This window comes from Scyliorhinus canicula, chromosome 14 (genome assembly GCF_902713615.1).
Source record: "Scyliorhinus canicula chromosome 14, sScyCan1.1, whole genome shotgun sequence".
Taxonomy (NCBI): Eukaryota; Metazoa; Chordata; class Chondrichthyes; order Carcharhiniformes; family Scyliorhinidae; genus Scyliorhinus; species Scyliorhinus canicula.
In genome coordinates, this window is record NC_052159.1 from 100,661,195 (window position 1) to 100,682,763 (window position 21,569).

The 21,569-nt window shown below is 44.1% G+C and overlaps 1 protein-coding gene across 1 annotated transcript; it reads right to left on the reverse strand.

Annotated features, from left to right (window-relative positions):
* Positions 1–571: 571 nt before the first annotated feature.
* Positions 572–7,993, reverse strand: LOC119977409 (collagenase 3-like). Its single transcript, XM_038818280.1, has 10 exons — positions 7,851–7,993; positions 7,475–7,731; positions 6,529–6,677; positions 5,407–5,532; positions 4,810–4,971; positions 3,113–3,236; positions 2,060–2,193; positions 1,453–1,612; positions 1,259–1,362; positions 572–795 (listed from the first exon to the last, which is right to left on the reverse strand). The coding sequence occupies exons 1-10, from the start codon at positions 7,962–7,964 to the stop codon at positions 695–697; spliced, it is 1,431 nt and encodes a 476-aa protein (XP_038674208.1). The 5' UTR covers positions 7,965–7,993; the 3' UTR covers positions 572–694.
* Positions 7,994–21,569: the final 13,576 nt, after the last annotated feature.

Here is a 21,569-nt window from a genome sequence, read left to right on the forward strand (position 1 = left end):
GATTTACTGAGAGGGAAGTAATTTCTGCCGCTAGAATTTCATGGCAAGAATCCCAACCAACCTTTGTCAACCCTGTCTCACCTGGGAAACCTCTCAGTGAAATCGCCCATCAGGTATTCGATGCATAGGGCTTCAAGGGAATAATTAGCTCTGTTACAGTCAATGGAACTGAATAGCAGACACTGTGGATGATCTGATACTGCCCATACTGCTCGTCTTTTACCATCACTTCTACATCGAACATCGCCACTCGGTGCCATTGTAAGGAACACTCTTACACAGCTTAATAAAGCGCGCAAAGTACATAGAATCAGTAAGCAAATTGAATTTCGTATCATTTATTTTGTTTTCAACATATTACATGAAAAATGATGGGTATTTCCTATTTCCCAACATTGCATTTACTTATCACAATGTATTTTATCCAAATTAAGAACAGCACGAATATAAATAATATAAATAAATTAGATTTTGCAGCATAAATAAGAAAAATATAAATAATAAAATCAATAAAACAAAATATGCAAAGAGCAATGCAATAAATAACAAGTGCTAATCAATTGAATTATATTAAATTATATTAATTAGTTCATTTGTTTGCAATAATTATGTGTCCTTAATACAATGTTATTTAGAACAATAAAATTAAGCTATTCTGAGAGGTATGTTATGTATAAATTGACAAGGCATGTATCTAACACCCAACCCAGTGGTTAATTCTTCCAATCTGATGAATTCGCCGCTCATTGATGTTGAACAAATATTGAGTTGGTCCATGGAAGAAGTAAATATATCCTACAAAACGGAATAGAAAAGTTAACCCTCAACCAGGGATCCACAAACGGCTTCAATTAATGCAAACAAAACACATTTATTATCATGACATTTTAGCAGGAACATTCTACAATCTTTTCTTCAAAATTGCTGATATGCAGGTGTAGTGAATTTCAAATTGATTTTATTGTTCCTGGACCAGAGCCGTTCACTGTAACTATGCTGACCCCATCAATACACAAGCTACAATCGCATCCCTGATTTGACCAGGGATCAAATCTGGGAGTTGATGGTTGGCATGGTTCATATATTGAATGAGTTAACTCTCTGAGCATTAAGAAGCTCTGCAAAGTATTTACTGAACAAAAAATATTGAGTGCACTTATTCATTGAAAAGGCAGTTGAATATTGCATTTGCACTGAAATGAGCACATTAATATTTGGACTATCTCAATACTTCAATGAATATTTGCTGTCAAATTACCATGCTGTTCAAATGCTGCATCGACTCTTTCAGGGATTCCTGGCCAGTCGTCTGTTATGAGGCGTGGATAACCTTCATCCATGGCTCGTTTGGTTTCATCAAAACTGGAAGGAGAAGCACATAATTTATGTAAACAATGAGACTGTGATGAAAAACTATTGACATTAATATTTATCTTAGGAATGAACCATTACCTCCAATACTGGTCTCCTGCAAAGAATAATGTCTTTGAAGTTGTCCTAATATGAACAGCTGCATCTATTTTCCTGACGGATTTTGGAATACCGAGGCGACCGATATACTTTGGATAACCTGGCATGACATCATAGCCATTGATGGCCCAGTATTTGTTTCCTATAGGATTACACAAATTATGTTGTTATCATCTCCATATTAATAAATGTGTTTTTGCTGAACCTCAATGTCGCCCCTTGTGGGCACCATTTCTGGACTAAGATGCTGGACAACCATCCTAGTTCCAATCCTCTCCTGATCCTGCACTCACACTGATTACTTTTTGCAAGCCTCACACGTCTAGAGTCATTATTCTCCCTCCCATGTTGGCTCTGTCTGATTAACCTCAGCCCTTTGCACACAGCATTACACTTCACTACAGGAACAATCCAAAAGAAGGAGTTGTTTTCAACTTCAATCCTAAAAACATAGGTTCTGAAATGTGAACTGCACTCAAGTTCCAGAAAGCTCAGCCCCTCATCATGGTAGCATCCTTGTTTGCAGCACTGAATAATCACAGGATTCTAGTCCTCTCGTTCTTAACCAAGAAAAGTAACAGTACTCAACCTTTTATAACAACAAGGAAATCCCTCTTCACATTTTCATACGCAGCGTCAATCTTTGCAGGAATCTTTGGCCAGAATGAGTTAAGTAAAGTCAGTTGAGCCTCAGGCGTTTGTGGATGTCTCCTCCAGAAAAACCTATAACAAGGATTTGTTAGGAGATATTAAAACTAATCCACTGGCAATATATTTAGTTATTCCATATCACAAAATTGGTTAAATGTTCCGGAGAAACTGCTATTTTTCAATGTCCATCACATGCCTTAAAAATGTTCCCTGGACAAAAAAGTAGCAAGACGATGTTATTCCAAGGCTGTGCAAACTCACGTCAGATGTTACAGCAGTAACTAGACTTCATTAGTTGTAAAGTACTTTGGAATATCCTGATATCATAAAAGGTGTGATTGAAATGCAAACTCTTGCTAAACGCTATTACTCTATAACCACTCACTGGAATGAGTGCCAGGTTTGTCAGGTAGGACTGGTTTTCATTGTTTTCAAAGAAACAATTTGACTTGTGCTGCACGGAGGCACAGTGGTTAGCATTGCTGCCTCACAGCACCAGAGACGATTCAATTCCGACCTCTGGTGACTGTCTGTGTGGAGATTGCATGCTTCTTGTATCTGCGTGGACTTCCTCCGGGTGCTCCGGTTTCCTCCCACAGTCCAAAGGTGTGCAGGTTAGATGGATTGGCAATGCCAAAGTGCCCCCAGATGGGGTGACGGGGATAGGGTCGGGGATTGTGCCTCGGTGGGGTGCTCTTTCAGAGGGCTGGTGTAGATTCGATGGGCCAAATGGCTTTCTTCTGCACTGTAAGGATGCTATGACTTAAAAAATCATCACTTTCAGAAACCTGGGGAAATCAAGAACCTGAAAGATGGACAAAAAAATCATATCTATATTCAAAGAAAAAACAGAGCTCTTTACCAAAAATGTACCAAAGTATTTTGACTAAAACATTCCAAAATGAAACTATCAATATTAGCAATATTAGCAATAAAACTAAATAAAAATACATTTTATGAAATGTTCACGGTTGTTCAACGCAGTTCATACCTGTCTTTGAAAAGAAACATCTCTCCTCGAAGACTAGCAACTGCATCAAAGGACAAATTTGGATCACATTTCTCTGGTGTCCTTGGTGGTGATCGCCTACGGCTGGGGATACTTTTTGATCGACCTGAAGTAAAGTAACAAGACATATTACTGAACAATGTAGAATAAGGGCGGCTTGGAGGTCCATTGGTTAGCCTCACAGTGCCGAGGACTCAGATTCGATCCCGGCCCTGGGTCACTGTCTGTGTGAAGTTTGCGCATTCTCTCCGTGTCTGTAAGGGTCTCACTCCCACAACACAAAGGTGTGCAGGGTAGGTAGATTGGCCACACTAAATTGCCACATAATTGGAAACATCAAAAAATAAGTAAATAAACAATGTCGAATACTATGTTCAAGGCAAAGTTATCACTGAAGTACACTAAAGTAGATGAACGCTAGGGTCCAATTCCCATTAAAGTGATATGATTTGTAATATTTCAATGATTGGTTAAGCTGACAAAATAGAAGACTAGATGGGAATTTATCCTGGAGGGAGTGACCAGGATCCTCAAGAGACAGGAAGAAATAAAGATGGTTAATTTCTAAAGAGTTTGCGGGCTTGTTCCAGTCCCTCTAGAGCGAGAAAAATGGCAATCCCAGAAAACAGCGTAAACATAATTTATGCCATTAGTTTCGGATTTCCACGGCTCTTCCATGAAAGTTATGGCAGACGATTGGAATAAACATCACAGGCATTCACCCTACTATTCTATCAAAGAAGGAGACAGAGAAATGTGATGCTCACGTTACTGAAGTAGTGCACATTGGAACACAACATGAGTAACGCACATGCTTATTTAATTGATGAGCAGTAATTAACGGTAATATTGTTAATAACCTGAGTCTGTTGTTTGATTTGCTGTTCAATGTACCAGATCAATCAATCAATTATATAAAATGCTGCTAACAGTGTTAAACCAGTGAAGTATTTTTGTTTATTGTGTCCAACTTTTGTTTTCTGGACTCTTGGTGAACATTCCAACCCTGGGAGCAATTCAAAGAGCAGAACATTGACCACTCAGAGACTCAGTTATACGGGTAGCCCGAAGTAACGGACAAAGAAAATGATTGAGAAGGAAGCACAGGGCAGACTAAACATCAAACAAAATATCAATGTGGATCAATACGTCCACATCATCCGTAACAACAAGATAAATGAGTACACTTCATGGAAGCTGAGCCTTTGATTATCTTCCCTTTTATGAATAGAATAAATTTGATTTAAGCCCTTTCCATCTCCTCAACAGTCAGATTTGGTTTGATGTCAGGAAATATTTATTTATAGAAAGAGCCTTCGATGTTTGAAGCAGATTTATGAGTTAAATATATGGTTCTACAATGAGGAAAACTGCAGATTATTCCCGATTTTAATTTCAGCATTTTGGCATCATTTGAACTATAAGCAAGATAAAGGTACAGGCATTGAAAAATTGCTCTGAATGTTTCAGAACAATCAAAATGTCAAACCACAGCAAGTTAATGATAGCAGTAAGATTTAACATTTTATTTTACAGCGATAGCTTATCCTGACTATCTTACTGGTTATGAAAATATTTCAATCTTTTGACTCCAATCATATCACATTACCTACATAAGTAACAGCTCTTTAATTATTGCTATGGTCAGTAATTGTTTTGAAAGGAATATTACAACCTACCATACAGAGCCTGGATTCCATTCACATCATCCTGAGAAAGCCGGAAATACTTTGTCTTTATAAATGTGTAGCTGGGGAACATCAAAGCCCCAGGGTCACGAGAGTGAGCCAATCCCAGTGCATGGCCAAATTCATGAGCAGCCACAAGAAACAGGTTATATCCTAAATAAAACAATCACAAGCAGCAAATTTAAAATCTGCTAAACATGCTTCAGAGGTGCATGAGGTTTCAAATTTACATAAACTGACAGCTAAACATCACACTATTTCAACACACTTCCAAATCTTAATTTTATCAAAGGTAATTGGGAAATATTCAGAACATGACATACGTCAAAATGTAAAGCTTTAACAAATTATTAATGATAGTTTGTTTCTCAGGGGCTTCAAAGGAATTGGTAATTCTTAAGTTGTATATATATATATGGTCATCAAAATTACAGTTTTCTATTCAGATATTCCAAAAAATATTAATTAATATTTCTAGCTAACAACTAAGTGAATCAATTAACAACTGGCTAAAAACTAAGAAACATCCTATTGGTTTGTTCATATTTTCACTACTAATAATGGAAGAACATCGGTCAATTTCTATACCATTTGATCCCATTGTCCAGGTTTCATCTTCATCAAAGTGAGTGTCTCCTCCAATGCCTGCTGCAGGAGGAAAAGCATGGGCCAAGATTCCATCAGCTCCGTCAAATGGATAATTGTCGCCATGTTCTGAAAATAATGCAACAAAGAACTGTCAAAGTGAATTCTGAAGCTGTGCAAACTATCAGGGTTTGTAAGGTAAATAAATACAAAGAAACATATTTTCATCCTACAGCAATGTTCCCTCCTCACAAAAGGGCATGAAGGGTAGATTCAGGCAGCCAACTATGAGAATGTACCACCCAGATGTCAGGTTGCCCTTTCTACGCTCCATTTTGGTGTGGTCACCTTTGGCATGTAGCCAGTGAGAACGAGCACCTTATGTTTAGAACACTGCAGCTCAGTGTTACTTGCCAGTTAAATGCACATGATCTGGAAACATTCTGTGGAAAGTTGAACACTTTCAGGCAGTTGCCCTTTCCAGGATCCATTTTTAGAAAGACTGTCCTCTTCAGCTTGTAGCCTGTGACATACTTTCTGCTCACAACTGCACCACCTATACAGAGTGGCTGAAGTTTCAATCTACTCACTGACACTTGCTGTGTTGCACAGGCACCAGTATTCAATGTTACACTTAATTTGCAACCAAACAGGCACTGAAATCCCATTGCTTCATTTAAATACAGGTTTTGAACTGATTCGTGAACCCCTGTTCGAAATGAGGTGTAATTGGGTGAATTGTACCTTTACAACAAACATTGACTTTGGTAGCACTGACCACTGAGAAAAGCTGTGATCCTACGGGTTCTAATGCTCCCATATGCACTGTCCACTGAACCATCTTCAAATGGGAAATACAATTTCAACAATATGAATAATAAGCTGTATATTCAGAATGAAGTGATGAGATATACAGGATGTGTGTACTTCCATTCCCACAGATTGCAAATGGCCTACAATATCAAACATTTATTAAACCAGGATATTACACATTTCCCTTCCATTCCTTTCACACTGTTTATCTCCTTGTTCATTGCTTGCAATATCATCCTCGTAATAATATGAAATTTTGATTCCTAAATTTATCCTCAAATCAGTAATAATGTAAGTGATTTTTGTTGATACCTCGAGCCCCAAATGAGATCATGATGTCAGCTTCTCCATTAAGGATTCTTCTGAACTTCAAAGGTGTGATGTCACTCCAAATCTTGAAAGCTTTCCGAATGGCTGTGTCCACATCGGTGGAGGAAAGATCCGGGGTGTAGTTTAAAATTCTTTATGAAAGAAAACAGGAAATAAGGTTTTGTGCTAAATATGATCAACTAAATCTTGCTGGGGTTGGAATCTTGTGACACATTTCCCAACATCCTTCAGCTCAAAAATCAATTCACCCATAAATCTGCTGCAAGTCAGGGCTGAAAGTGGCACCATGAGGACAATGGACCTCGGTGAACAGTAGGGGCAACAGTCTAACTACTTGAACAATGTGATCTGAGGACTGAGAGAGAAATGGAGGGACAAGGGAGAAAGAGGTGGGAGGACAATTCAGAATGGGGAATAAAGGTGTGGAGGATAGATTGAGTTCAGACAATTCAAAGAGGAGAAAAAACAAAGAAACAAAAAGAAAAAGGAAATTTAGATTTAACTTTTTTATAAATCTAAGAATTTTGATATTTCCTAAATATGATGAGTGAGGTTGAAGAATATAGATTGTCCTCTTCTCAGACATTGAAGCTGGTTGACATTTTATTAACAATTATAACCTCATTCATGCGTTTAGTTAATGGATAAAACATTTTGTGGTCCATTTCATGATCAATTAATACAAATATCAAAAACAGAGAGGCTGAACTATATGCTGTCTGTGTGAGGGGAATAGCTCAGCATAACAAATCCAATAAGCATGTTTTCAAGGTTCACAACTCACACCGTATCCCTTCATGCCCTGAACTTGCTGGGCCATTTGTGAATTATTAACAGCTTGTATCCTTAACACATCTTTACTTTTACAGTAATATTGGATCCAATCAACTATGGAAATTATACTATGAAATACCGTGGAAACTATTACCTGTATGTTATTTTATTCTTTTTCCATTTAATCGTTCCTGGAAAGTGATTATATTCAGCAACATCAGGGACCCCACATCGAGGTTTCTCCATAATTCCCATAGTTGCAGAATCCAGATTTCCAGTTATCTCAAGACCAAAGAATTCTTGCATTTTCTTGATCTTATTGGATAGGGAACTCTTCGATACGTAGTTTCTGATCTTTGAAGCAAACCCTGCTGAGCCATCTTCGAGTTTGTAAAATCGGTTCAAGTAGGCCTTCAAGAAAATAAAAGCATTTACGTTATTAATCTTGACTTTATCTGTGAAAGAAGAAAGATTAATCTGTTGGAATTCATTGAACAGTTGTCTTGTGTTAGTTACATTCCACACCGTACCTCTGCTAATTGCCAATCCTCTTCATTTTTCTCTATTTCTGAAAGTCGTGGAACAGCAGATGAAAAAGTTACAGAAAATAAAACCATCAACACTGAGAAGTAAAGGTGCTTCATCTTTCTGTTCTCAACTGAAAATTGAGAGAGAAATGTCTACTTCTGATTCTCTCCTTGCATCTTTTATAGTGTTGTCTTTCCCAAGTTATGTTAATTATAGAATGATTCAGATTTGAGTAAGCTAAAACCACAGCCCTGTCATGAGTGGTTAAGCAAAGCAGGAAGTCCATTAAAGGACATTCTTCTCTTCCCTCAACCAGTATTTACAATTCTTTGAAATATGTTTGAATGTATATCTACCAAGAAGCAATTTAAAACTATTCAAATTATCCAATGTCATTAAATTCAGTGTAAAGTTTCATCTTATTACGACATACACCAAGATAAATGTTGAATTTCTCGGAAACACCTATTTTGTAACTGTACAGGGCGTTATTGAGGAAATGGAACTGGCACTATCGCCGTAATGAATCTCGGGGAGCTTGCTGTGACATTTATCAGTGGCTTCAAGAGACAATGAAACAGATTCTGGAACCATCGGTAGCTTGCAGGTAAGAGTTCACAGCTCCTCTGAAAAAAGGTACTTTCATAGGACTACCAGAGTTGTAATTCTTCATTCTATATCCATACTGACAGTCAACTCCTCTGAACTTGGACCCAACAACAATGAGTTACACAGAGCGAATGCAAATATCACAGGAGCTGTGGAGAGTCAATGAATCTATTGGCCTTTTGCGTAGAAAATGAAGAGAATCTGGACATAAGACAACTTCACACCTCAGCCTGAAACCCTGCCTGCACCTGCAAGAGAAAGGCCACCAGAAACTGGTCCCTCAAAAATACCATTGTAGCAAATCATCACTGATTCCTTGTTTATGTACAAATTATCTTTCCATTACTGAGCAAGTGGGATGACAGCACAGGATAAATAAACTTCTGTGAAAGTTTTTGATAGTGAGGGATTTTGCAAGTTTGTTGAAAATAGCTAATTTTTTTTCCATTTTTTTAGAATACCTAATTTTTTTTTCAATTAAGGGACAATTTAGCATGGCCAATCCACCTACCTGCAAATCCTTGGGTTGTGGGGGTGAAACCCACGCAGACACGGGGAGAATGGGCAAACTCCACAGAGACAGTGACCCGGAGTCGGGATCAAACCTGGGTCCTCAGCGCAGTAGGCAGCAGTGCTAACCACTGTGCAACTGTGCCGTCCAGCTCGTGCGAAGTTCAATCCTCATTTTCAGCAGGAGGTTTTCATGTATTTTGAGCTTTGCGACATTTTATTATAATAAGGAGGCGATATAAATAGGAGTTTTTGCTGGTGTGAGAGAAATTAAATAATAATAATCTTTATTGTCACAAGTAGGCTTACATCAGCACTGCAATGAAATTACTGTGATCAGCCCCTAGTTGCCACATTCCGACGCCTGTTCAGGTACACTGAGAGAGAATTCAGAATATCCAGTTCGCCTGTTTGGACTTGTGAGAGGAAACCGAAGCCCACACAGACACAGGTAGAACGTGCAGACTCCATACAGACAGTGACCGAAGCCGGGAGTCGAACCTGGGACCCTCGAACTGTGAAGCAACAGTGTTATCCAATATTCTACTGTGCCGCCAGATTGATGTGAAGCAACATTATTTGGACATTAATTTATTGGAAGCACTGGGCTATGTATTGTGTCCTTCTTTCTCTGGTTACTGCCTGTCCAGCCCATGCTCTTCCATTCTTATCATTCTTTTTTATCCGCTGATGTGGAAATCCCTGTATCTGTTCTTGATTATTGACTACACTTTCCTGCAAGCTGAAGTACCTTCTGCAGTCGGTGTTCAAAGGTTTGCAGAATGATCAGAAGTGTGTTAATCTTCCTGGAGCATCTTCTTACTTTATTAACATATTTATAATTACATCAGAAAGACAAAAACATCATTTCGCCAATCATACTCTGCAGGAAATATAGGAAGCTCCCTCATAAATCTGCTAAGAGCTCTTTCCCCCATGGAACTCACATTATACCGTGAATGCATAAAACAAAAAGAAAAAACTGTGCACACATATTTCCAAATTGTGTGTGGTGTTTAGTTTCTGTGGCTCGAGGGGTTGGGGCTAGTGCAATAAAGTTTGGAGTAGGCACCAGGTTAATGAAGAAAGACTGCACTCTGTTTATACTGGAGAAGCAAAAGTGCAGGTTGACCAAAAGAAACTATTCACCCAGGATTGCTCCTCAAAACAATTCTTCAATCATCTCGGGCCCATGAATTTGTGCTGAATTCCCAGCAGAGAAATAATGTTGGGGTGATATTCTGTCTGCCTAGTGATCTTTTTCACCATGACAACAATAATTCAGATGAAAATGCAGTGTTTTACAATGGTTTCGAAGTGAACTGTCAATGAACAAAAATAAAGTACCAATATATTGTATGGCATCTACTATTATACAATGTGTCTTCTCTGTTTCACAAACATTTAGACTTAATCAGATTATCAATGGGAATAAATTAAAAAGATATTTGCTGGGCTGTGTTGACAGAATTCCAAACCCCACTTCTTCTTAGAATTCAACAATGGTTGCTGTTTCATTGATGCTTCTACATTCCTGGTGGTTATCAACTGCACCTGGATGCTCACACAAAACGTCCATGTCAGGAAATGATCCAGAGCTTAATGACGTTCCTGTGGCCAGTACACACACTGTCAGCTTGACAGCATCAGAAAGCAATTAGTGCTGAGTTTTTGTTGGAATACATTTTGTCATTTACGTTACTGTGATCCACAAAGAGTGCAATATCCATATTTCCTGCAAATAAAATGCGCCAAAATGTAAAAAAAGTTGTCTTCATATTTTGCACTGTACTATCTGCTTCTACTTCCCTCTCCCCAAGCCATCTATCACTTCATTTCACTTCCCTCACACTCTCTGTCCCATCTCCCCTTTCCTCTCTTCCTCTCCCTCCCCATTCAAATATTCACCCTGATCCTCTTCCCCACTCATTTTCTCTCACTCTCTCCTTCTCATTCCCCTTCCCTTACTCCTCTCAATCTCCTTCATTCTCTTTCACTTCCCTCCTCTCCCTTCCTACTTTCTTCCTCCTTTTTTGCACAATCAGGCGGCACAATAGCACAGTGGTTGGCACTGTTGCTTCACAGCAGCAGGGTCCCAGGTTCGATTCCCAGCTTGGGTCACTGTCTGTGCAGAGTCTGCACGTTCTCCCGGTGTCTGCGTGGGTTTCTTCCGGGTGCTCCGGTTTCCTCACACAAGTCCTGAAAGACAGGCTGTTAGGTAATTTGGGCATTCTGAATTCTCCCTCTGTGTACCCGAACAGGCACCGGAATGTGGCGCCAAGGGCTTTTTCACAGTAACTTCATTGCAGTGTTAATGTAAGCCTACTTGTGACAATAAAGATTACTATTATTATTATTATTATTATGTTTCTTCTCCCCTCTCTTTCCTCATCACCCCAGACCATTCCCTCTACTCAAAGTGTACTTGGCAGTGATATGAGCTGCAATATCCTTCCTGTCATTTTTTTCATAGAATTTACAGTGCAGAAGGAAGCCATTCGGCTCATCGAGTCTGCACCAGCCCTTGGAATAATATAAATCAAATGTGGAGTCACAAAGAACCCTTGATTTATAGTCACTGATGTATAAATAAACGGAGGGATCTGGGCCGGGATTCTCCCCTACCTGGCAGGGCGGGGGGGTCCCGGCGTAGCGGAGTGGCGCCAACTAATCCGGCGTCAGGCCTCCCCAAAGGTGCGCGATTCCCGCCCCCGCCAATTCCCAGGTGGCGGAGAATTCCGGCCACGGCGGGGGCGGGATTTTCGCCGGTCCTGGGCGATTCAGGGTCGGAGAATTTCACCCCTGGTTATGAACATTTGTATTGTTGATTTATTGTTTTATATATATGAAAACTACATTCATGAATAATGACAACATTCTTGGTTGCATATTAATTATATCTTAATATTTTGTTGCATTTGTTGAGCGGAATGTATGGAGTAAATTATTGTTTAACATGACAAGAGCATAAAACATAATTTTATTAGTTCCAATTAACATCTAATTGGCAAACTAGGGACAGATTAGGGGCGCGATTCTCCGCAAATGCGGAGAGTCGTGAAGGCTGCCGTGAAACCGGCCGTGTTTCACGGCAGCCTCCGCGCCCCCTCCCGGGACCCGATTCTGTTCCCCGGTCGGGGCTAGCAGCAGGGCCCCGTGAACCTCGGCATCGCAGGTTTAGCGAACTTCGCTAAGCCCGCGCGCCAAAGTTAACGGCGGCTGACGCGCATGATGACGTCAGCCGCGCATGCGTGGATTGGACGGCTCCAACCCGCGCATGCGCGGATGACGTCATCACGCATATGCGCATGCGCGGGCCGGTATGCCGCTCAGCCGCCCCGCGGACTGATCCAGCGGGGCGGTGGAGGAACAAAGAGTGCGCGGGGTTCGGACCCGCTGCCCGTGATCGGTGGCCACCGATCGCGGGCCCACGGCACCCTTGGCACGGCCGTTGTGCGGCCATGCCAATCGGTGCCATGGTTCCCCAGAGCGGCACTTTGCGGCCGTTTTCACGAACGGTGAGAGCAGGTGTGTTGGTGTTCGTGAAAACAGCCGTAAAGGCCTGGGAAATCGGCCCATCGGCTACGGGAGAATCGCTGCTCGCCGTAAAAAAAGGGCGAGCAGCGATTCGTGTCGGGGGGGCAGCCGTGGGGGGGGGGGGGGGGGGGGGGGAGAATAGCGGAAGGTCGGGAAAAATGTCGGGAAGGCCCTCCTGCTATTCTCCGACCCGTCGTGGGTGGCGGAGAATCGCGCCCTAGGTGTTCACATCTCATAAATGTCACCATTCAAAACCTTAGGGCACTCGTTAGTTGACTCAATCTGTTGATACAGACAACAAATAACAATAGTTTGGAGACATTTCTTCTACTAATGAGAATGAAGTTGCTTTCCTTACATTTTACAGTAAGTAATTGACGCGGTTTCCACTTAGGGGTTTGTCAGTCAGTAATTTCCCATATTCATCATTGACTGGCACACAACCAGAATACAGCCTAGAAATTTGATTGCTTCATATCCACTTTAGGCTTTTCAAACTTAGAAATATTTTTGTCTGATGGAAATATTCCCACCTCCATGATTTGGACATCCTGAGCCAGACAATGGTTAACGTGTGGTTTTGCTATCAGATTGAATGCCATTCATAGTCACGCTGATGTCAACACAACCAAAATAGACGCAGAATGAGCAGAAACAGAAGCAGCAAATATAAGTAATCATGACAGAAGTTTACTCAGGAGTTGAGCGACTGGTGTGTCGGGCCCTACCCCTGGATTTAGTGATGAAAGCTATTTAATTATCTAATCAGGACAGAAAACATGATATTGGCGTCGCATCAACCTCTTCACTCTGCCTTTTCAAGGCTGCTCCAGCACATCACTCCTCAAATCGGCCTACTTTTCAGGTGCACCCATTCCTCTGTCTATGGGCGTCCTCACATTCTCATCAGTCCAGCCTCTACTCTTCAGTATCAGCAACCTGTTATCAGCTCCAAGTCCTAAGCTCCAGCATTGCCTCTGTAAATCTGTCCATTTCTCAACTCTCTCTTCCCCTTTTTGAATACCTCTCAAATCAGTGATGGGCAACCTAGCCCCATGTGTGGGCCACACGATTGAAACTGGGCATGTTCACTATGACCTCATGCAATAGGGTGCATACGTTTAATACAGACTCAATATTTCATTTTGAGTTACAGAAAATGCGAAATCATTCATACATTAATTATAGAACAGTCATCAACGCCACATGGGAAAAACAAAGTAAATATTTACACTTACCTTACCAATATTACAATTTACTCTGCTTAACAAAGCTAATACCATCTCCAACCAAAACTTATTTATTTCTTAATTACACAGATATGCTGCGAGAATCTCCATCGACGGGAACAACCGCTTTGCAGGCACCACACCCACGCCCAGGGGTTTCCTGGTGGCATGGGGCTGGTCACAATGGGAAACCCAATTGGCCGGCCTTGGCAAGGAAAAATTCCGTTGCCAGCGGGGGTGCGTCGCACCGGAAAACGGGGCTGGCGGGATGGAGAATTCCGTCCATGGGCTTCAGGTATTTATTTTATTCCTATTGATTTATATTTATTGACCGTCACTTGTTTTAATTAATACACCCTACTTGCTCCCAGTACTTACTACTGCTGTTAGAAAAACTTTATTGTTATGAAGAAGTTACAGCAACCAATAAATTGTAAAAGTGTTTAAAAGATAAACGAGGAAAACAAATAAATTACGCACCAACCAATTGCTCTGCTCTTTATCGCGTTCTTTTATCTCCTGGTTCCGCTCTCAGTCTTTCTTGTCATCCTCATACTTTGCTGCTTTCTTTGATCTTCCCAGCACCATTTTAACTCACGCAAACTCTTCTCTCACCTTCTCAACAAAATGTCTCATGGGTCACAGTCAGAGCCCCAAAGGGCCGCATGTGACCTGTAGGCCGCAGGCTGCCCACTCACTGCCTTAAATCCGACTTGCGTTGCTCAGCATTTGGTCTCCTGTCCTCATTGGACTGAATGTGAAAACTTCAAATTGGATGGGTTGGCGGGTTATTGTTAAAAAAAATTGTTTCCTGCCACCAACCCACAGAGTTTTTCATTGTTTGAGGGGCTGCCTTTTAGTGAAACTTAAGCTCATGTTCCTGTTGAGGTAGATGTTAAAGATCCAACAAAAATCCCACAGGGAAAAGTAGATTCAAATGAAACAGCCAAAAGGAAATTGAACAAAATATTAGTGTGGAAAAGAAACACACGGAATTATGGAGAAAGAACAGAGAAGTGGGATTAATCGGATAGCTCTACAAAATTGTAAGCACAGGTGCAATGGCCCGAAAGGCCTTCTTCTGAAATATATCACTCTAGGATTCTAAAGAACACTTATTTCCAGCTTTAACAGAGGGAAGACGTTGGCTGGGCAACTAACCTGTTCCAAGGTAGCAGGTTGGAACTTGACACTGAGGCTATTTCATACAGGTTTTAAACTTTCACTACGGTCTGCTGGATCTTCTGAATGTCATTGAGGAAGATTTGGTGGATTCAAGAGGTGAGTGCTTCCATACTAAGTTCCTGGGCCCTGATTGTTTAGTGAAGAACCTCTGCAATCTCATCAACATTCCCTCCTCCACCCAATCTGAGGCCCACAACCCCACCTGATCCACGCTCTAACAAGTGCCAGGCCCCTGATCCACCCCCACCACTAAGCCTGCAACACCACCTTGAGCCTCCAAACATCATTGTACCCGATCAACACATGTCCAACCCTCCAATCGAACTTCTTTCACTTTAGCCCCTGTGATTGACAGTCGTCCTCCCTCGATCCACCCAATCGACATTCCCACTCTGAAGGATCCTCCCCTTTCCTCCATCATCTTCCACTCTGAGGTAAAGACTCTTCCATTAAAAAGTGGACAATGTGCTGCAAGGAATGCTGCTGAAAGTCAGATGGCATGCAAAAAGGAAAAGGTAGTGGAGGGACAGTGCTGGTTAAAGAGGAGATTAATGCAATAATGAGGAAGGGTATTAGCTATGACAATGTGGCATGCTTGCCTTCATTGGGCGGGGCATTGAGTATCAGAATTGGCAAGTCATGTTGCAGCTGTATAGAAGCTTTGTTCGGCCACACTTGGAGTATAGTGTTCAATACTGGCCACCACACTACCAGAAGGATGTAGAGGCTTTAGAGAGGGTGCAGAAGAGATTTACCAGGATGTTGCCCGGTATGGAGGGCATTAGCTATGAGGAGCGTTTGAATAAACTCGGTTTGTTCTCACTGGAACAACGGAAGTTGAGGGGCAACCTGATAGAGGTCTACAAAATAATGAGGGGCATAGACAGAGTGGGTAGTCAGAGGCTTTTTCCCAGGGTAGAGGGGTCAATTACTAGGGGGCATAGGTTTAAGGTGCGAGGGGCAAGCTTTAGAGGAGATGTACGAGGCAAGTTTTTTACTCAGAGGGTAGGGGGTGCCTGGAACTCGCTGCCAGAGGAGGTGGTGGAAGCAGGGACGATAGTGACATTTAAGGGGCATCTTGACAAATACATGAATAGGATGGGAATAGAGGGATACAGACCCAGGAAGTGTACAAGATTTTAGTTTATACGCGCAGCATGATCGGCACAGGCTTGGAGGGCCGAAGGGCCTGTTCCTGTACTGTACTTTTCTTTGTTCGTTGTTCTTTTTCAGTAGGGTACAGCTGAGAAGCACCAAGGGGCAAAAATCATTATTGAGCGTTGTGTATAGATCGCCAAACTACAGTGTTGATGTTTGGAATGGCATTAAACAGGAAATTAGAGACACATGGGACAAAGGAACATCTGTAATTATGAGTGTTTTTAATCTGCATATGGATTGGGCAATTCATTTAGTCACAATACCATAGAGAACTAATTTGGGATGGTTTTCCCGATCAGTATGTCGAAGAACCAACTAGAGATCAGCCATCCTAGACTGAGTACTGTGCAATGAGAACGGAATCATTGGCAATCCAGTGGTGCCAGAACCCTTGGGGGGGGGGGGGGGGGTGAGGGGGGCAGGAAGGGATCCCAAACTCTATCTCCACGGACATTGGATGCCCTAGACCCCTGCCACAACCCACCGGCACACCACGTGGAGGTGATGGGTGTGAGCGAGCACTCAGTAGACAGGCTGGGGTCAGACTATGGCTTAGATTGAGGAACACCAACGCTCAGCTCTCTGCGGGTTATCATCACTCCCCTGCCCTCGGCAGTGACCCACTAACAGTGTCGACACAGCCCCATCACCCTGGAGTGATGTGACACAGACCCTCGGAGGGTGAGAAATCGTGGGGGGAGGGAGTGGTGAGGATGATGAAGTGGGGGATGCAGAGGGATTGGAGGGGGGTAGGAAGGGGAGGTTGTGGTGATGGGACGAGGCCACGTCCTATGTGAAGCGGACAAGCATGAGGGCCTTCCAGGCCTCCGGGCCTGCTGGACCCTCGCTGCTGCTGCCTGTCCTCCATCGTCTGGATGCTGTTACAGGTCCTCCCTGGGCTCTTCTCCAGCCCCTCCTGATCCGGCGCTTCTTCGTCCTCCTCCTCCTCCTCAAAGGTGGCCACGTATTCCTCCCACACCACCTCCAACACGATGTGCCGCTGCTGTGCCAGGTTGTAGAGGGCACAGCAGACCACCACAAAGTGGGCATCTTTCTGGGAGGTGTATCGAGTCATCGGAACTGCATTTTGAGGAGTCCAATGCACCGCTCAATGACAGCCCAGGTAGCTGCATGGGCACATTTATCGGGTCTCCGCACTGGTCACTGGCCTCCGTATTGGCATCATTAGCGGGTACCCCTTAACCCCCCCCCCCCCCCCCCCCCCCCCAAGAGCCAACTGGCCATTCTTTTTTTTGTTTTTTTTTGGTTGCTTTTTTAAATTTAGAGTACCCAATGCATTTTTTCCAATTAAGGGGCAATTTGTAATGTGGCCAATCCATCTAGCCTGCACATCTTTTGGATTGTGGGGGTGAAACCCACGCAAACACGGGGAGAATGTGCAAACACCACATGGACAGTGACACAGAGCCGGGATCTAACCTGGGACCTCAGCGCCGAGAGGCTGCAGGGCTAACCCACTGCTCCACCGTGCTACCCCTGCCAATTGGCTATCCTGGGGTGATCCTCAAAGAGGCCAGGGATGTCCAACTGCCCCAGGGTGTGTGTCCCATGCACACTCCCTGGGAAGCGTGTACACACATGCATGATTCTCATCTGATGGTCGCACATGAGCTGGATATTCAGGGAGTGGAACCCTTCCTCGTGGTGTAGGGCATTCCCAGATGGCCTGGTGAGTGCAAGGTAACCAGCATGCCATCTATTAGCCCCTGGACCTGGGGCATCCACTTGATGGCAGAGAATCCTGCTGCCCGGACATCCTGTTGGGCCTGGTTCATGTTCAAGTTTACATAGTTAGCTGCCTGGGCAAACAGGACATCTGTGACCTCACGGATGCATTTGTGCGCTGTGGCTTGTGAAATGCCGCCCGAGCCCTGGAATGATCCAGAGGCGGAGATGTTTAGGACTGTGGTACCTTAAGAGCCACCGAGAGTGGATACTCTCTTCCTCCACGTGGTGCTAAGTCCACAAGGACTTGTTGAAGTGGAGCCGCTTGAGGCACGCTTTGTCCGTCATCTGTTCGAAAGACCTGGAACACCTGTACACCTTGGGCCATCGCGGGCCTCTCCCTCTGGGTCCCTCCTTGGCCTGATGGGCAGCCGGGTCCTCAGGGTGTGGGGCGAGGCCCTGCACATGGAGCGCCACCTCAAGCCTCCGTCGACACTGCTGCTGCTGCCGCCTTCTTTGGCGTCCTGCCATCTGGCCTGCCAGCAGCACCACAAGGACAAGTTTTGCTGGGTCCAAAATCTCGTCCATACCTTGTAATATCTGTTCGGAATTGAGAGATGGTGTGAGACTGGCAACCACCGGTGTCTTCCACCCCGGGACCCTCCAATCCCCTCATTGCTCCCACCCCACCCTTCCGCCCCCGCCGCCCCCTCCCCGCCACAGTCTGCCCACACACCCGCGGTGCAGCGGGGGCCCCTGCTCAATGGACCCCACACCTTCACCCTAGGCACCCGCACCCTGAAACAGGCGCAGGTCCCCTCCCCGGTGCACGCACCCACCCTTCAGCCGCGGCAATGTCCTCGGCGCTGGGCCCAGCTCCTGGGTGCTCGGATGGTGGATGTTGGTCCATGGTGTTGCCTCCTGCAGTGTTCAGGCACAGTGTCCAGGCATCACAGTCTGATTGGGATGCTAGACAATAACGCCCACATGCTGAACGGCACACCCACCCAGAGAATCCACTTGGGATGTGTGAAGTGCTTACTTATCTACGATTGCCAATTCCGAATTAGCGATATCCTTCAGCCGCTCAGCCAGAGGCCCCCGTGATCAGAGGGAGTTTGGGGTGGTCGGTGGGGCAGACAGGCAAGGGCTAAGATTGCCTCCGGAATGGGTGCACATGATCCAGGGGTTGGCATGGCAGACCCGTGGGAAATTGAACCCCACTGCCCAGCTGAGACCATGGTGGCCACCCCCCCCTGCCCTGTGACCCCCACATCCCATGGCAGCCCACCCCGACTGAGGCTGCCCCCCCCCCCCAGTTGTTCCCCCACCCCTTGCGGGCACAGGGGCAGCAAACCAGTGCCCCCGGGCACTTTGTCTGTGAGCTAAGATAGCCCACATCTCCTCGGGTCCCACTACCAGCCCCTCTGCCAGTTTCACATTTTTAAAAAAGAGTACTAATTAGCGCTCCAATGAGTACTTACTGGGGAGGCCATTAGATCACGGGAAACCGTTAGATAGGGGATCTCTCCCGTTAATTATATGGACATTGGGGGCAGCACGGTGGCACAGTGGGTTAGCCCTGCTGCCTCACGGTGCTGAGGTCCCAGGTTCGGTCCCGGCTCTGGGTCACTGTCCGTGTGGAGTTTGCACATTCCGTGTTTCCGTGGGATTCGCCCCCACAAGCCAAAGATGTATATGCTAGGTGAATTGGCCAGGCTAAATTGCCCCTTAATCGGAAAAAATGAATTGGGTACACTAAATTTAAAAAAATTACATGGACATTGGCCTTAAGTGGTGATTACTCGTTTCTCACCACGCGAAGGCGAGATCCATATTCCGCCAAGGGGAACGAGCCAGTTAGATCGCAAACGGATTGGCGCCCAGCACGGTTCATGTTTTGACCTTTCTCGCTATTTAACGGTGTTGTCGAGCTCTCATTTAAGCGCAACACGGCCATTAAATTGCACTCCCAGACAGTGCATTCCAGACCTTACCCACTTGCTGTGTGAAAAAATATTATTAACTACACTCTCAACCTCTTCTGCCACCTTTAATGACTTAAATATACACCCAGATCGCTCTGCTGCTGCAATCCTTTTTGAATTGTAGCCCTTATTTTATATTGTCTCTGCATTTCCTTCCTACCTCAAAAGATCTTTTCACATTTCTCCCATTGAACTTCATCTGCCCCTTGTCCAACCATCCCACCCACTTGACATGATGGGCTGATTGACTTCCTTCTGTGCTGTAACCAGTCAATGATTCTACGTGACAAGGCACATGGAATTATTTGATGATGAGCTGGAGTGCTCTCCTAGCCTGGAATCTTGCTACCTGTGCAGCCACAAAGCATCATGATACTACCGCCAATCGAGAAGCCAATTCTATGTTTGCCATCCAATTAACAATGGTGGGCAGGTTCCTGAGGTCGGAGGCACAATCAGAGGTGCTGAGCGTCGCTGGGAGAGGTGGGCACTGCTGAAATATGCAAAGCATGGTGAGGGGGCACCAACATGGAGGTCCTCTCTAAACCCTTATGAAAATTCAAAAGTCAAATGTGACCACAGGTAGCAGGCCTTTCTTGTGGAGGGGAAACAGTCCTCCGCAGGACTGCTTGTGGGCATGGCTGTGACCCACATCCCTGCTGATCCAGAATAGGAAGACATTAGAGGAAGCATAATTGGCATTAGCCATCTTCGACCTTTGCCTCACCGGGGTACCTGGCCAGGATTAGGAATGGTAGCATCTTGCTTCCAATTAGTCCCTAAGGTGTCACTAATTAGTTACCGCCACTTCAATGAAAAAAAAATGAAAATCGTTTATTGTCACGAGTAGGCTTCAATGAAGTTACTGTGAAAAGCCCCTAGTCGCCACATTCCGGCGCCGCTGGTACTGGAATCGAACCGTGCTGCTGGCCTGCCTTGGTCTGCTTTAAAAGCCAGCGATTTAGCCCAGTGAGCTAAACCAGCCCTTCAAGGAGGTAGTAGCCACATTGATCCACCTCTGGTTACATTGATCGAAAGCAGAAACGTATCAGGAAGCTGACCGACATGCTCTCTTCAGATTTTCAGCCCAAACCCACTCCCAAATCCACCTCCACAGGATCGGGAATATTCCACCCTTGATCCCCAGATCAACATTTATCCCTGAACCAACACCAACAAAGCAGGTTATTTGGTCATTTATCAATTTCTTTTTCAGTGTTCTTGCCATGCACAAACTGGCTGCTACGTGTCTGCACACTACAACCATGACTGAACTTCCAATTTACATCATTGCCTGTGAACCACTTCATACCTTCTCGAGGTGAGAGGTGCGTTTTAAATGGGAGCTTCCCTTCTCTTTGACTTACCGCAGAGTATGAGCTTCAAAGGAAGAGAAACCATTTATCACTGATGTTTCCTCATCACAAAGAGTTGTGGATGGCACAATTTACTGCAAAAAGCTGAACATATGGGGACGACTGATGTCAGATTAGCAATTCAAGTAAGAACCAAGCTGAATCTAAAAAGCTTAGAGTGGAAGTGAAAAAAGTGATGAGAGCAGCAGAGAGTATGAAAAGAGAATGGCAGCGGACATGAAAGGAAATCCATTTTGTTTCTTTATAGGCATGAAAATTGTAAAAGTGTGAGAAAAGGAGGAATTCAGCTGAGTACGGAGAGAAAAGGAGATTTCCACATGGAAGCAGAGGGTATGGTTGAGGTATTAAATGAGTGCTTTACATCTGACTTCATCGAGGAAGAACACGCTGCAAAAACTGTAGTGAAAGAGGAGATAATTGAAATACTGGTTGGCTAAAAG